The sequence below is a fragment of the Falco peregrinus genome, chromosome 10 (genome assembly GCF_023634155.1).
Source record: "Falco peregrinus isolate bFalPer1 chromosome 10, bFalPer1.pri, whole genome shotgun sequence".
Taxonomy (NCBI): Eukaryota; Metazoa; Chordata; class Aves; order Falconiformes; family Falconidae; genus Falco; species Falco peregrinus.
In genome coordinates, this window is record NC_073730.1 from 16,563,981 (window position 1) to 16,579,725 (window position 15,745).

The 15,745-nt window shown below is 45.2% G+C and overlaps 2 protein-coding genes and 1 non-coding gene across 3 annotated transcripts in view; 1 reads left to right on the forward strand and 2 right to left on the reverse strand.

Annotated features, from left to right (window-relative positions):
- Nucleotides 1-63: 63 nt before the first annotated feature.
- On the reverse strand, nucleotides 64-7,111 carry RPL5 (ribosomal protein L5). Its single transcript, XM_055814874.1, has 8 exons — nucleotides 6,957-7,111; nucleotides 6,190-6,259; nucleotides 5,975-6,090; nucleotides 4,408-4,542; nucleotides 3,635-3,837; nucleotides 2,511-2,688; nucleotides 849-937; nucleotides 64-227 (listed from the first exon to the last, which is right to left on the reverse strand). Exons 1-8 carry the CDS (start codon nucleotides 6,957-6,959, stop codon nucleotides 128-130), a joined length of 894 nt encoding a protein of 297 aa, XP_055670849.1. The 5' UTR covers nucleotides 6,960-7,111; the 3' UTR covers nucleotides 64-127.
- LOC114012138 (small nucleolar RNA SNORD21) lies at nucleotides 2,861-2,957 on the reverse strand. The gene has a single exon (XR_003554426.1). It is a non-coding gene; the product is annotated as a small nucleolar RNA SNORD21 (small nucleolar RNA).
- Nucleotides 7,112-9,472: 2,361 nt separating the features above from the next.
- The window catches only part of EVI5 (ecotropic viral integration site 5), an 82,912-nt gene continuing 76,639 nt past the window's right edge, over nucleotides 9,473-15,745 (forward strand). The window contains exon 1 of the mRNA XM_055814867.1: nucleotides 9,473-9,628. The gene's annotated coding sequence lies outside the window, so the exon portion shown is untranslated. The remainder of the gene's footprint in view (nucleotides 9,629-15,745) is intronic.

Genomic DNA, 15,745 nt, shown 5'->3' on the forward strand with positions numbered 1-15,745 from the left:
ACATCTGCTTGTAAAAAAATATTCTGCGTATTTGTAAGATATTAATAAGCCAGTCTTAGACAGTTGCTTACTCAATAAATTTATTGCCACTTTTTCCAAAGCTTCATAGAAAACTGTGGAAGTTGTCTTAACTATCAGCTGCACGCTCCTGGGCCCTGAGAAAGCTAGCCTTCTTCTGAGCAACACGATCTTTCTTCTGGGCGAGGGACATCTTGGGACAGTTCCATCTGCAATGTAAGGACAGTATTTAATATATCCAGAGCTGAAATAAGCAAAACCAGTGTTAAAAGTGCTGTGATAGAACATATCTCCACTTCTGTAACACGCTTTTTTCCCTCACAATGATTTAAGGCTGTAGTTAGTGCACCAGAAAAAGGCAGGGCTAGACTGCAGCAGCTTAATTCCTCAAGACACAAGCTCAGTACTGTTGTGACTAGAGTACCGATGGTATCAAGCCCAGTGCAATAGCTGTGCCTTGATTGCTTTTCTCCCAGACCCCTGGAAAATCAAAGTAGTTACGTATTGACAAATTAGTCAGCCTCTCCTCATCAGAAAAGAAGCAGCTTTACCACTGAAAACACCAAGACCTAAGATACAACTTTAAAGAGTTCAAGCTATTCAGGCCACAAGCATGCTCTACTATAAACACATTTTTTTGAATATAGTTGAGAGCCCCAACTGCTGAAGTTAACTCCCCTCAAAATTACACAGAAGTGCCTGAATCTTCATCTGATCTATAACACAAGTTTTGAGGCAACTGTGATGTCAATTACATTACTTATTTTACTCTAACTAAAGTATCTTCAGCAGAGAAGTTGCATTTACCTTAAAGATGACAACAATCTTACCTCTTTTTCTTGACCTCTCTCTTGGGTTTCTTTTCATGGACTGGATTATCCCGTATAGCAGCATGGGCTTTTTTATACATTTCTTCCATCTTAAAAAAAAAATAAATAAAAAAATCCTCCATAATCTGTAGCAGTAGGATTATACATAAAAATCCAAGATACCGTCACCAGTGCATGCTCCAGACACAGGTTTCATCATAACAGAGCCTGTAATTCTGTATGATTGCCTTTAGAATACTTTCTTCATACATAACACGACCACCGCAGCATACTGAAATTCCTACTATAATACTATTTAAACAGCCAAACCCACAACTTACACACAAAAGAGAAAAAGTAATTTTATCCTTATTTTAGTTAGGGAACTAAGGCCATAGAGTAACTACAGACTACTTGCAAGTCTCACATACAGGTTGGCATATTGCAGTTGCAACACTACTAACCTCTGAAACCAACTTTCAGTGCTGCAGCTTCCTTACATTTAAATTAAGGAGGCAGTCTAGAAAGTTATTCTACTTCTACCTAGAGTATGTTTACTTATTAAACAAAAATTATTCCACGCAAACTCTGTCATCAGACATGTAAATCTTACCACTTTTCAGACCCTACCGTAGTACACACTACAAAGCTGCTTCGTAAGAGGGAAAAAGTAATGTTGTCAATCTGTAGCTACTTTTGCAAGTTTTGCAAGAACCACAACAGTCCCTGCATTGCCCCAAAGGATGCAATAATGCTGCTCTGTCACAAAGACAACTAAGGCTCCATAATAGCACCATTTCTAAGAATACTTTTGCTGGTGGTTGGTTAATGCTGTGAAAGATTTTCTAGCTGTATGAAGAGCAAGTGTCTAGCTATAAGCCCTGGACTCGCTTCATTGCAATATAACCTATAAGTATCATTCGTTTAGTAAAATAGATGAAGTTGGCATTTACAGTATAACATTACTTATTTTTTAGTAAAGACTAAGTTACAAAAACCTGGCAATTAGTTAAGTTCACAAAAACACACAAACCCCCATGGCAATAAAGAGATAAAGAACAAGGTTAAGTTTTCCATAGCCTAAAAAGGGGGATGTGAGAATGTTTGTTTCAAGCTTCAGCACCACTAACTGGGGAAACCAGGCAAGAATATTGCAGGCAGCAAAGACAAGTCATCTCAAAGGAGTTTAACATACGAAAGGAGCACTGTGGTAACCTTACGTATCTACTAGTGTTTTATACAAAATACTCTATTGGGCTATTCTACATTCACCTGGGACCTAGAGGTACCTCTACATATGCAGAAATTGTAAACGAGGTTTGACATGTAGTACATCCTCGCAGCTGCAGAAATGACAGGCTCTGGTGCAGAACTAGGAATGAGTGGGTAGGTGTATAATTTCTATATCAAGGGGGAAAAAAAAAGGTCCAGCTTAAGAGTGCAGTCCTGTAAGCTTAGACTTACAGGCAGGACGTTAAGTTTCACAGCAAGAAAAGAGATTCCACTTTCAAAAGATCTGCGATATACTACACAGCCATTAATGAAGGAAAAAATATTTTCTTTGGATAACATACAACATGAATCATGCTGTTTTATGTATCAAGCTTATCATTACTAGAAGTTCCTCCTCAAGACTTATCATCATCTCTATTAATGTACAAGAGCCAGCCAGATAAATCTTACCCCATCAGGTGTTACATTGTTCTTTATGTACTGGGAGAACTGTTTTTTGTAAGCATCTTCATCCTCCTCCATCAGGTAACGCATATAATCTGCGACATTTTGGCCCATGATATGCTTGCGGTGAACCTCTGCATTGAATTCTTTGCTTTCCGAGTCATAACCAGGGAAGCGTTTGGTACTGTGAAACAGAAGTTACAGACAAATTGCCAAACGCTCTAATTCAGAGGCTAGGTTCCATACAGAAATGAGTGATGTAACAGATTCTCCTACAGGTAACTGCGGGATAGGTTCTCTTATTAAAAATTAAGAGATAAAGAAAATTAAGAAATAGAAATTTTAGATTCATCTCGGCTGCCATCAGTCCCGTCTTGAAACAGTGCAGTACATCATACACACACCATGGACCAACTACAGAGTGTTCAGTCATTGGGAGTATCATCATGTAGCAGCCAAGTCAGGAAACTGGACAATTTGTCAAGAATTAATACACAACATGGCAGAGGGTAGGAAAATACACAACAGAGATCAAGATTTTTTCCCCCCACCGCTGCTAGTGGAAAGAAGCAGTCAACTAATATCAGTGTTAAATAACACTGCCAAAGATCTTGATTCAGACATTCACAGCCTGTGACAGGAACTGTCAAAACTTGCATGCGGAAATTATAAGTGCAGGTGAACTGCTCAGACCTACTATTGTACTGACAACAGTAGCTAATGTCAGTGGGTTTGTAGCTGATATGTACAGTTCTTCACAGTGAAATTAATACATACACAATATTAGCTAAAGGCTTGAAACAGAATACCAAAGGATATTTACTTAAATGTACTCTATCACTCAACGATTTTAACTAAAAGCAACAAGATGGTTCTTTAGTTTCTGAAAGTTTAACAGCTTTGATAGTTGCAAGATTCCCACAGCACTATCAGAACTGCATTTGCAGACTGAAAACAACCAACGAACCAACCATAAACATTCCACCCCAGAACCTAGGCTATATGATCTTTATCAGGTCGTAACAAAATTATTTCAACGTAAAGTGACAGCCTAAGTTGACTGTCACATACAGAAGCACCTCAGTTATTTCTGAAGGAATTCTTCCAAACATCCAAACAGACTAGATTACCTGTGAGGGATGGACAAACCACCATCCACTGCACCCTTCAGAGCACCGAAGACTTTGTTTCCAGTGGTAGTTCTGGCAAGACCTGCATCCAGGTAGCATGTGAAAGCACCAGGCTTTCCATCCACACTTTCCACATTGTATTCATCACCAGTCACTTCAACTTGGCCTTCATAGATTTTATCAAGGCCAAATTTATTCAGAAGCTGTGGGGAAGGAAAAAGAAACACCAACCACTTCTGAACTCTTTCCATTTACTGACAAAATGAAGAATCACCACCTTAAGACACAGATCTGCAGTAGAATCTTCATGCTTTTAACAAATTTGTTTACAAAAATTAGGCACCCCATACTAATAACAAAGCTTTTAACAACCACCACTGTAAGCATGCCTGTTAAGTTTCAACCTTTTGTTCCAACAGGTACACCAGTGAACTTCAGACTTACTCATGTGCTCATATGGAAACGGATGGATGCTGTTTACATGTTTTCAAACTCTTAAAGGTACATTTCTTACATTTTTATCCTGACTCCCTCCCTCCATCAAACTTAAGTACTGAGACTTAGAAGTGGGCTGCTGGAGTTGAAAACTGTGCTGTCATACTTCTCTCTTGTGATCTGACAGTCACAAATCTATACAGTAAAGAGCAAAAGTCATTATTTAGAGAAGCCCACAGCTTCAGGTATCTATACCAACACACCACCTACGAAAGTGAGCTTTCCCCTCTGTAAAAAAACCTGAGCAGTGACTTCCAGACAATGTGACAGATACTCACCCTGCGTGCCAATAGCAGACCTGTACAGTATGCTGCTGCATAATTGGTCAGGCCAACCTTCACACCGTATTTTGGCAGCTCGTGGGCATAAGCAGCACAGACAATCATGTCGCCTTCGATTCTAGCATAGGCAATCTGAAAACAAAACAACTGTTAGTGTTCTCACAATAATTCTGAGTTCAACTTACTGTTTCTTAGACATCTACTTAAGCTGACAGAAATACTGTATAGAAAGGTCCAAACTGCCAACATTTGCTTGCAGGTTCAAGGGGTTGCATTTTTCTTTTAAAGGCATATGTAAAGAATTCAAATCTGTATTAGGCCAGAGAAAGCTATGTCAACAACTTTTATTTACCTCTCCACATACATCAAGAGGCCAGAAAACTGCCTACAAATGCAACCTTTCAAAGAATCATTAAGGGTACGGATGGATTCTGTCCCACATCGTGCATCTTGGTGTCATATCACACACTTCAGAAAAATGCAAAAAGCATCTGATACAGAGTTTGTGATTACATTGTTACTAACCTTATGGAACGATTTTATTACTGGGTCTGAGATTTTCATCATCTCAGGGGTCTCCTGTGAGACAGCAGTATTATCAGGTATATTTCTACTGTTCCTTTCAGATACAGAACCTTCTCCTTTTGACTCTCACACCTCCTTTCTACATCCAAAAGTTGTCCCCTTTTTGCAGGATTCCTACATACTGGAAAGGCACTATCAGTCAGATGTAAGCACCTGCCACCACTGATTATCATTTTGAATTTCAAAGATAAAATAATCTTGTCAAAGTCTGAACTGACTGTAAAAACAGCACTCTCTACTCTTCTCAGCAGTTTCTTCTATGAAGAAACGACAAACTTTTCTAGCAGCTTCTTTTCTGAGCTTAACAAGATGTATTCATGATAGAACAAACATGTCAAAGTTTTAACTTCAAAATTAATCAAAACATTCTGAAAAAGAAACAAGTGAACCACAGTGAGGAACTGCTTATGATGCAACACACAACTGCATACTTAACAAGCATGAAAAAATGCCTACTATTCCTATTTATCAGTCTCCTTTCATCTCACAGGAAAGCCAAAAGGCCTAGCTGCTTCACACGATCCACATAATATCATAGAAAAAACAACTCTCAAACAGAGAAGACACCTTTAGATTCAGTGCAACAGTCAATGCAGGTTGACAGGTCACAAAGTCAAGTCTGTTGTCTTCAGTCAAGCTAGAAGTCTCTCTTTTCAAAGCACTTTAAATACAGCAGGGGGATAAAAAAAAAAAAATCTTCTCTTTCCCCATAATCTTCTACTTAGCATCATTAAAACAGTACCATCTTATATTACAGATAACGTTGGTGAAAAATGTTGACAGTAGTAAAACATTTTGTATCACGAATACAGTCTATTGCTGATTGTGTCAACATGCAAGATTATTCCACAATATAAAAACTGCTCAGATCAAGCCTAAAACACATCAGCCGCCGCCGCCCCCCCCCCCCCCCCCCCCCTTTCTGTTTATTCCACTCTGGGAAGGCTGGCAAGCAAGTAGCAAGCACCATAGACTTTACCTGGCAAATGATATCTCTGTTGGTAACACGCACAATCATCCTATATTTAGGGGTATTGTACTTGTTTTTATCTTGAATTACCAAACGCTTCCGGGCATAGTAATCAGTTTTTCCCTCTGAAAAACAACAGTTAATAGTGTGGAAAATGTGTGAGAAAAGAGCAGGATGATCCATCAATGGCATTTCATCTTATGTTACAGGGGATTTAACAATACCTCTCCTTCTCCTGAATTTCACTTGGTATCTCTTGAAGTACGCCTTATTCTTGACAACTTTCACAAACCCCTTGAACAAGAAATATAACTAGGCGTTATTCACATATAACCATGTAAACGAGGGCCATTCTAACTAAATAGGCTACAAATAAAACCGCGGTGAAGCCAGCAATAAGATACCAGGTTTGCTTATACGTCTGGATAAAAAAGCATCAGGAAGATGCAATGGAAAAAGACCCCACCACTTAACACCCCGGGGACCCTGCCCTGCCCACGGGCACAGGCTAAGGAGACAGCCCGCGGCTGTGCGCGTTAGGGGGGCGGCTGCCCGCACGGGGGCTGCGGTACCGCGGCACCCCCGCCGCCTCCCGGGCGCTCCCGCCGCCAGCCCCGGCCCGGCCACCGGACCCGCCGACCCGCCGCGGCACAGCGGCCCCGGCACCTGCCGCCGCGCAACCCCGCGGCGGGAGGGCGGGCGGCCCGCCGGGCACCCGCACCGACCACCCGCCGGGCCAGGCGCCGGCCGCCGCGGCACGGGAGGCCCTGTCACCCCCGGCCCCGCCGCCCGGGCCCTGGGCTGCGGTGCGGCGCCGGGCCGGGCCCCGCGGCACAGGCTGGGCGCCCACGGCAGCCATTGCCACGCCGGAGCCGCCGCAGCCGGCCCCGGGCCCCCGAGCCAATCGGGCTCCATCCGGGCGAGCGGGGCCCCGCGGCGGGCGCAGGGCGGCGGGCAGAGCCCCCCCCGCCGCACGGGTGCCGGTACTGACCATCGTGCCAGGTACTGTCCGGTCTAGGCCTAGGCCGGGGCCCGCTCCGCACAACGACTGCGCTCCGCAGCAGGGGGGAAAAGGCCGCGCCCGCTGCGCAGCCGCAGCTCCTAGCCTGGCCGGCGAGGCGGGGCGCCGCCGGCCGGCCTGTCCCCGGAGCCCGCCGTGCTGCCCCCTGCTGGCCCGGGGGAGCGCTTGCAGTGCGGCTGCCGGCCCGGCTCCCGCCCCGGGGCCGGTGGCCGCAGAGGGACGGGTTCCCCCCCGCCTGCCCGCGGGGAACCGGGCAGAAGCGCCGCTCCAGCGAGAAAACAGCGTGGCTGTCGTCTAATGGCTGCGCGGAAAGTGTCAGGGCTCCCAGGGCTTCCTTGGCTAGCAGTCGTTAGCGAGGGATGTGTCACAGCCAAGGGATTCTTGCCCCAGAGAAACCAACAGCTTCCATCTTACACATCGCCCATTGTGGAAATAGTACGGGATTTGGATTCCCTTCTTTTTCCAGGGAAAAATTCTCACGGTTGATCAAACAGTAAATGATCAAAACATTAAACCAACCAAAAGCCACAAATGGTGCTCCTAAAAGAAATTACAGATACTTGGGATAATTGATATTTGATTAATTAAAGCAAGAACGTGTATTTGCATATGCATGCATACCTGTACTGGGACAAACAGGCCAGCTGGCATCGGTTTTTCTTGACTTTGTCAGAGTAAAGTGCACAAAGCCAGCATCTTTGCGCGTGATGCGTTTCTCTGATTATCCTTAGTCACTTTACTAAAAAACCACAACAACCTACACTAATTGTTATGCATAGACTGGTAGTTCAAAAAGTTATTAATTTGATATAAATAATCACCAGAGAATTAAAGAAATAAATGTTTCCAACATTAGGTAAGTACCAGGGCAGTTCCTACCAGGTAGGTAGATACCTGCAAGTTTCAGAAATTTTTTAGCTATCTAGAGTCTGAATTTTACATAGCTCAGAATTCTGCATGCTTTTCAATTTTTACATAAAGTAACTCCAGGGGAGCACACTGTCTTGGCTACTTGCTGGTGTATAAATGCCTGCTCTCCAGGAAGGGTCTGCAGGCAGCTGCTGGGCCGTCACTTTCATGAGAAACATCTCATGGTCATGGTATCGTAAGCAAGACTTCCATGAGTCTTGTTGTTAAAAAAGCAAAAAAACCCAACCATTTCTTGTTTTCCTCTGTAAGAAGGCTTTTTTGCTCCTAAAATAGCTCACCATCACCAAAATCAGCCTGTTACCCCCACCGCACTTCTGCACGCTTTCTTGCTCATTGTCACCCTGTGGAACAGGGATGCCCCCAGCTGAGCTGCGCAGCCGCACCGCCAGTCCCTACACACGCAGGGCAGAGCGCCTTGGCTTCCAGTGACAGTGCTGCTTGAAGGGGTGGCTGCTGTTCCTGCAGGCTCTAGGCGTGTCGAGGTAAAAAGTAGTATTTTCTGTGCTTTAATAAAATATATTTTACTGATGACAGTGACAGGAGGAAAAAAAGCTTATTTGAATTTTTTTCTCTGATGCCACTTGTTGATTTCTTGTGTTATCTTGCATGTGGTGGCTTTACATGGGTATGGTCCGGAGAGCGAGGCAGCACGTGGGGCTTGGAGCAGTGGCTGGTATTTGGAAGTCTCTTGGGCTGATGAAAGCGGTACTTCAGCAGCACCTGCTGCGAGCAGGGTCCCCCCCTCTGGCCGCAGAGCCGCGGGCAAGGCCAGCAGAGGCTGCGCTGGCCTCCCCGGTCCCCCCGCAGCCCTCCCGCAGGAGCAGCAGCTGTGCTGCAGGCCTGCCCCTGGGGCTCGCTCCTGTTCCAAGGGCGTGTTCCTACGTGTCCGGCTATAAAGCAGCGTGTAGAGTACCAGGTGTTCCAGTAGCGTTGGAATCATTTGTTTATTTTTAATTAAGCTGCTATTAGGATCCTTACAGCTGACAATTTCTGCGTGGCTTTGTCCAGCAGTCGCTGTCCTTCAGGACAAGGGGACCGGGCTCGCCGCTGGGCCGGGAGCTGCTCAGGGGCAGACAGGCCCGCCGCTGCCCGTGTAAGCTGACGGCACCGGGCCGGGCCTGAGCCGCTCCTGCCGGGCAGGGCCCGTCCGACCCGAGCCCGCCCGGTGCTCCCGGAGCACACGTGGCCGCAGGCGCTCCCGAAGGCGAGCCCGGGGCCGGCGCTCGGTGCGCGCCCACAAGCCGGCTAGTAACGGGGCAGCGGCGACCGCAGCTGGGGCCGGGCGGGGGGCTGGCTGCCGGGAGGGGTGTGTCGCCGGTGCAGCGGGGACGGCGTGCAGCGGGGACCCGCGCGGCTACCGGGGCAGCTCGCGACCCGGCTCTCGGCCCACGCGTGAGCAACGGCACCGAGCCCGGCGCCCTCCGCGAGCCGTGGCCGCAGCCGAGGGCAGCGCCGGCGCCTTCCCGCCGCCGTGCCCCGCCGCCGCCCGCCCCGAGCGCGTCCGCAGCCGGCGGGCCCGGGGCCGCCCCTGGCGGTGGCGGCGGCTGCGCGCGGAGTGCGCCTGCGCGCGGCGCGGGCAGGGACGTGGCCCGGCTGCCGGGGCCGGCGGAGCGCGCGGGCCGGCGGGGGAGGGGCAGCTCCGTGGGCCGGCGGCGGGCGGCTGCGCGGGACGCCGATGCTCGCAGCTCCCTGCCGCGGGCAGCGCTTCCAAGGTGAGGCGCGGCCGGGCCCGCGCTCCCGCCGCCCGGGGGCCGGGGGCGGCCGGGCCTAGGCGGGGCGCGGCGACCCCGGCCGCGCTGCTCCGTCCTCTCCCGCCGGGCTGTCCCCGCCCTGCGGCCCCCGCCGGCGGCTCGGGGCCCTCCCGCCGCGGGCGAGCAGGAGAAGCCCGCTCCCCTCAGCCACCCGCGGGCGGGGTGACGGGAGGCCGCGCTGCGCGGCCCTGCGGCCGGCCCAGGGGGCTCCGGGCCGGCGTGCCCCGGCCCTTCGTGCCTCGGGCTGCGGCGGCGCCGGGGCGGGGTGTCGGCAGCTCCGTGCTGGCAGCGCCCTGAGGTGCCGGCGGCTGGGAGCGGTCCGCGGGAGGCTCGAGGGGGTCCCTCCGCGGAGGGCGGCTGCTTCCGCCGCCTGGCGGGGGTTGCGCCGGGCCGGGGCCGGGGCTGGGGCCTTCCCCTCCCGAGAGGCCCTTCACGGGCCGCCCGGGGCTCGCTGGGCAGCGCCCGCCGCCGTTAGGCAGCGCGGGTGGCACTGGCTGCCAGCGGTGCGGTGGTCCAGCTGTAATTCCTAGTGTCGCTTTTCCGGAGTTCCGTGTAATTCCTGCAGGCTTTCATCGTTGCTCGTCAGAGCACCTGTGTATCTAACGTGGAGCTGCCGTGCCACTCCGAACGTCCAGCCCGAGCTGGAGGTAGCACTGGCCGTGTCAAAGCGGTGCTTCACATCAGCCTGGGGCAGTTTTTTCTTTTTTTCCGAAGATGACACACAAAAAATGCAGGAAGGAGGCAAATTCCTGTGGAGAACTGACAATATTCGTTGTACTTTACTTATCACCGAAAGTATCTGTGAAAAAATTTAAAATTTGTTTCCTGTATTTTTTTAATTCCCATTACTTCATGTGCCTGAAGGAGGAGGTAACTGGATCTCGGTTGTTTTCCTGGCGGATAGTCTTTAAAAGTGTTCTGTGTAAATGCGCCTCTTCCCTTCTTTCGATGTGCAATTTCTGCTTTGATCGTGATTGCGCAGCTCTATATTTAGACTTGGAAAGATTCAAGGTTTATTTTGAAGTGCATAGATATGAATTCCTTTTCAGGTAAGGATTAGGAGAGGAATTAAAGGAGAGGAATTTCACTTCGTCGGTGAAAAAGAGGGGCCTGAGGAGGAGGAAAGCATGCGGTGTTATGAATCTGTGTTGACTGAATCTGATAAAGGGGGATGAGAGCAGCTGTGGTGATTGCCACTGAGTGTCTGCCCAGCCGGACAGCACCTCTGAGGGGAGCAGATGTTTGGAGAAGCTCCAACAAAACAGCCCTGCTTCCTCCCCAGATCTCTTCCTACTCTCCTGCAGACTGAGGCTTAGGGACTTCCTGAGCTGCAGCTTGGTGGCTTGGATTTTTATTCTTTTTTTATTGTTTTGGTTGGGGTTGGTTTTGGTTTTATTTTAATTGCTCTCCATATATCGTCTCCTGTGGACTTGTTTGATTGCTTTTGAACAAGTAAGCAGGAGATGGTTGGAGAGTGGAATGGTAGAAATGGAGTTCATGGAAAGGAAGGGGTGGGAGGAAAGCCTTTACAAATTTCCCAGAAGAGAAAGGGTTGGGGGGAAGTGATGTGTGTGCACACTTACTGTCAGTTTGCTTTCTGGGTAAGGTTAATAATAAATGGAGAAGTAATAAAAATTATAAGGGAAGTCCTGTCAGTGGATTTTGGAAAACAAAATTGTTTACCTTGCTAATTGAAGGTTCTAATACCATGATTTAGAAGGGGGAAAACAGCTAAGTTGGGGTATGCATACTTAGTATCATGCTTACGTTTTCTTACTCTTCCTGGGTTTTCTCTTAACTTGGAGGAAAAAAAAAAATTAATGCTTAAGGAAGAGACATAGTAGAATTTAATATTTTAGGTGTCACTTGAAGTGTCAAGTGCATGGTTTAAAAGAAAAATCTTTTCTGCTGGTCTGAGAAGAGGAAGAAAGCCTGACTTTGAATGCTGTTTTCCTGAACAACCTATACTTCCCTTGATTGCGTACTATTATTTCACTTTTTTCCCTAAGACCCAATTAAAATAGTTACTGGTGGTGTTTTTTTTTTAAAGCACAAATAATACATATTATAGGAGTAAATAATTTTGAGTTATCTCCTCTGAAACTCTTGAATATATGTCACTTAAGTTTGTAGATAGTGTGATGAATTAAAGCTTTGTGTTGTACGTGTTTGTAACAGCTGACATCATCTGTCGGTAAGATTTTGATTCCTTTAAATTGGGAATACTGCCTTGCTTTTGTGGTAGTCATTTGCTCAAGTGTCTGTAGTTGCAGTGTGTCCTTTTCTTCACCAGCAAGTGGTGATGGGGATAAATGGGTGGTGGGTTAGCAAGAGTGCCGGAGCTCCTGTATTGCTTTGCTCATGTTTTGTGCAGTTGTGATGCGCTTTTGTTGTGTGCGTGTGTGCAGAAACTGTAGTCTCACAAGGTAGCAGCAGAAGTGATTTAGTGAATCATAGCTTTTCCTTAATTACTCTTAATGTTGTTTATCTTCCTGTGAACTCTGGAAACTATTCAGTTAGCTGTGAAGTGGCGTTTCGGGGAGAGCCTGGGAAGGGTTGTGCCTGCTGTAGGATTCAGGCAATGAAGAGCAGGATCTCCTTTGGGTCATGGTGACAGAGATCGTGCTTTGGTCTTCATGTTGTTTAGGGCTGTGTAGCTGTCAGCTTCGTTTGCTAATTGTCTGTACAAGTGATCCTTCCGAGTCCCAGCGAGCCAGTTATTGTATATTTGGGCATGAAGTACTGTACTAGGGTTGGGCTTTACTTTCTCGGATGGGTTTTTTTATCAAAATCTGTCATCTTGTCTGATCTGTATTGTTTTGTAAGCTATTGAAAGTCTCAAACTCCTGAGTTTTCTTGTGCCCTATTGTCATGACTAAGTCTCAGTGATTCTTAGCATAGCATTAAATACCTGCTTGATGACATCATAATGTGTTCTTGATCCTTTTTAAAAAAATGGTTAAAAAGTATAATTATATTGTGATGATACAGAATTCAGACTCACCAGTATCTTATACTGTATTAACTATGTATTTTTCTTTGGTTTCATCAGCTTGGCAGATGGGGCAAGTTTTTCAGTAGTGGATTGTTGTTGCCGAAGTTTACCATGCACATCTAACTAAGAGGATGTTAGAAGAGTTTACTGTTATTTTTGTTATAGAAGGGTAGAACTATTGAATGTTGCTTAAAATGGGTGTCAAAAACTAGTACCTACCATTTTGAATGTGTACTGTCCACATTGCTATATAGAGTGACTTTGTATAGAAGTTAGTTTTACATCTCTAATTTTTCAGGTATTCTTCTTGATTATACATAGTTCAAAAACCAAACTACTTTCAGGCATAGTAAAAAGAAATTCCAACTTCCATGCTCTCTGAAACAGCAGAGCTAAACCCCAATATTCATTAAGTAATTTAATTTCCCCCCCACCCCAGAATGCATTGGTGGAATTTTATTGGTTTGGCTGAAGCTTTAGCAAGTATTTCTTAGCCCTTTGGAAGAAGAATCGTGATCAGTCTTTCTAAAGAAAAAATGACAAAGGCAAATTGAAAGTCGATAATAAGACAATTACAGACCATGATAGAATGGGTTTGGGATTTTTGCATAATCTTTTTGGTGTCACAAAACTGGCACTAAAAATTATCCGTGTTTCATTGATCTTCCTTGCATTTTTCCACTAGTAGGCCTTTTTGAAAGAAGTAAATAGGCTCTTTTTTCCAAAGGAAACTGTAAAAGTCAGTGGTCAACTAATCAGAAAACAGCTGACTTAATTTGATGATGAGTAGACATACCATTTCTCTGAAAAGCCATCTCCCTTTTCTTTATTTAATAACTGAGGAAAATTAGTTTTCTTTGAGTGGTGTGCTCAGAAAAGGCTGCAGGAGCACTGTTACAGACATCAGTAGTGTGGAGGAAGACCCTTCTGTAGCTATAAAAAGATATTTGCTTCAGGTTACACTGTAAGTGCTTGTGAAGGCAAGTTGTGGATATACTAAGTAAATTGGTGGGCAAATTTAAATGTTATCACAGATGTTGGCACGGGTTGTGTTAAAAGAATTGACTATTGATGTGTGCACCTGTGTTTGAATCTGCATTGCTTACTGAATAGTTAATACAACTTTCCTATGTGGAAATTACTACATTGGTTACACTTCTCACTTTTAAAACTCTTTTGTTTCTTGTTCTGTCAGCAGCTGCAGGTTGCAATAAATTTTTGGCTCACAAGTAAAGCTGGTATACCAGTCAGTAATTTTAGAAACTGGTTTACTCTTCTGAGTTTGAGTGTAACTGATAGAAAGTTGACCTTTTAGTTGATCATTTAAAGGAGAGTAATACCCTGAAGGTGGGGTCTCACCAACCTCTGTCACCTTATTTGTGTAAAATTCTACTAAGTAATTAAAGAAGTTTCAAGTGTTACTATATTTTGTAAGGCCATGCCTATGTTCTTCAGTTTCTCCATCAAGTTTTATTTCATATGTTCCATTGGAAAGGGTACAGCTTGGTAAATGGGAGATGAGCATTTTGGTTCTAGCCTGTAGATTGTGGCATGAGTTTATCTCTGTAAATAAGGAGAATTACACCTAGAAAACACTTGGGCTGCCAGTACATTAAAAAAAAAAATATGTTGCCTGGAACAGTGTGTTTTCATGTTGCCAGGTATTGGATTCTTTTAAACTTACCGATTTAAGTCCTTGCAAATTTTGTATACTTTTTAAAATGAAGAGTTGCGTTAAAAAGGGTGATTTTAATTAAGTCTCAGTGAACACTTAAAAATATGACTTAGTTGTTTCTCACATCCAAAATATGGACCTAAGACTTTAGTAAATGTAGCTGCATTTATATCCTTTTGTGTGTTTATTTTTGCCAAAATGTAGTTTAGATGCTAGTCCTGGCTCCTTTCCAGGAGGAAGTTGGCTAAAAGCAGCACTAAGGAAGCTAGGCTTCAGGGAATGAGTAGGAAAGTAAAATTTTTAGAAAGGGGTTTTAATGATAAACATATGTATCCATCAGTGTATGTTACTTTTTTTGTAAATGCCTGATGATACTTGAACTGCAAAGAAATTATTAAGTTGCATTTTATTAAAAAGAAAAGAAAAAAAAAAAAAAGAAATATTCCCATCTAGTGCATAAACAAACTGACTGCAGGAGTTGTTTTTTATTTTAGCTGATTAATTTGATTCTTCCCTCTGTTTTGTTAGCCAAGGGGTGGTCCATCAAGTATATGTGTGTGTCACTTGGCATGCTGAACCTCAAATATAAAGATGTTTTCCAAACCGAGGTCTAAGAGAACAAAGGAAGATCCCTGTTGAAGTTTTTTGCTGTCCAGTATTTTCTCTTGCGACTCTGAGGAGCACTTGGCCATCTTTTGTACAAAAGTACTATATCTAATTCATGTGCCCTGGGAGGAAGGTCTCTATGAGTTCCAGAAGTTTGTGACATTCCTATGTTAGATTTGAAATTTTTTTGATAAAACGTGATCTTTAAATGGGTGGAAGATAGTGTCTGCAAAAGCACTGTGGTTTGTCTTCTCAGCTGGTGTACCAGGACATTGGCTGCCAGGCTGTAAACCATGCTGGGCTTCAGAGGTAAATGAAAACCTGGAATTGTTCTTGGAAATAAATAGAAATCAATACAATTTGGTCAGTGATTGAAAGGTTATTCATGTGACTTTGAGCAATGGTTTTAACCTTTATTGGATCACTGCAATGTTTCTAATGAAGTACCTTCTTAAAGCATCTTATCTATTAGGTTGTGATGTTCTGTAAGTGAACTTGCAGCTTCAGGTTTCTTGTTTCGGACGTTTTGGGACCATCAAAACCCCAACATGTTAAGAGTCTGAAGATGACTTCTAAACAGTGTGTATTTACTACATGATACTACAGAAAGCTTGCTGATAGCTGAAGATTAACACAATGTAAAATGTTATACTGCTTTATTCTTTGTATTCAGAAAGACTTGGAGAGCTAGTGAATATCAAGCGAAATGGAAGCTGTTGGATGCTAGCCATGATCATACTCCTGATTATTTTAAGGTGATACTACAAGAAAAAACAACAATATAGGAGTAAATCTGGACTTT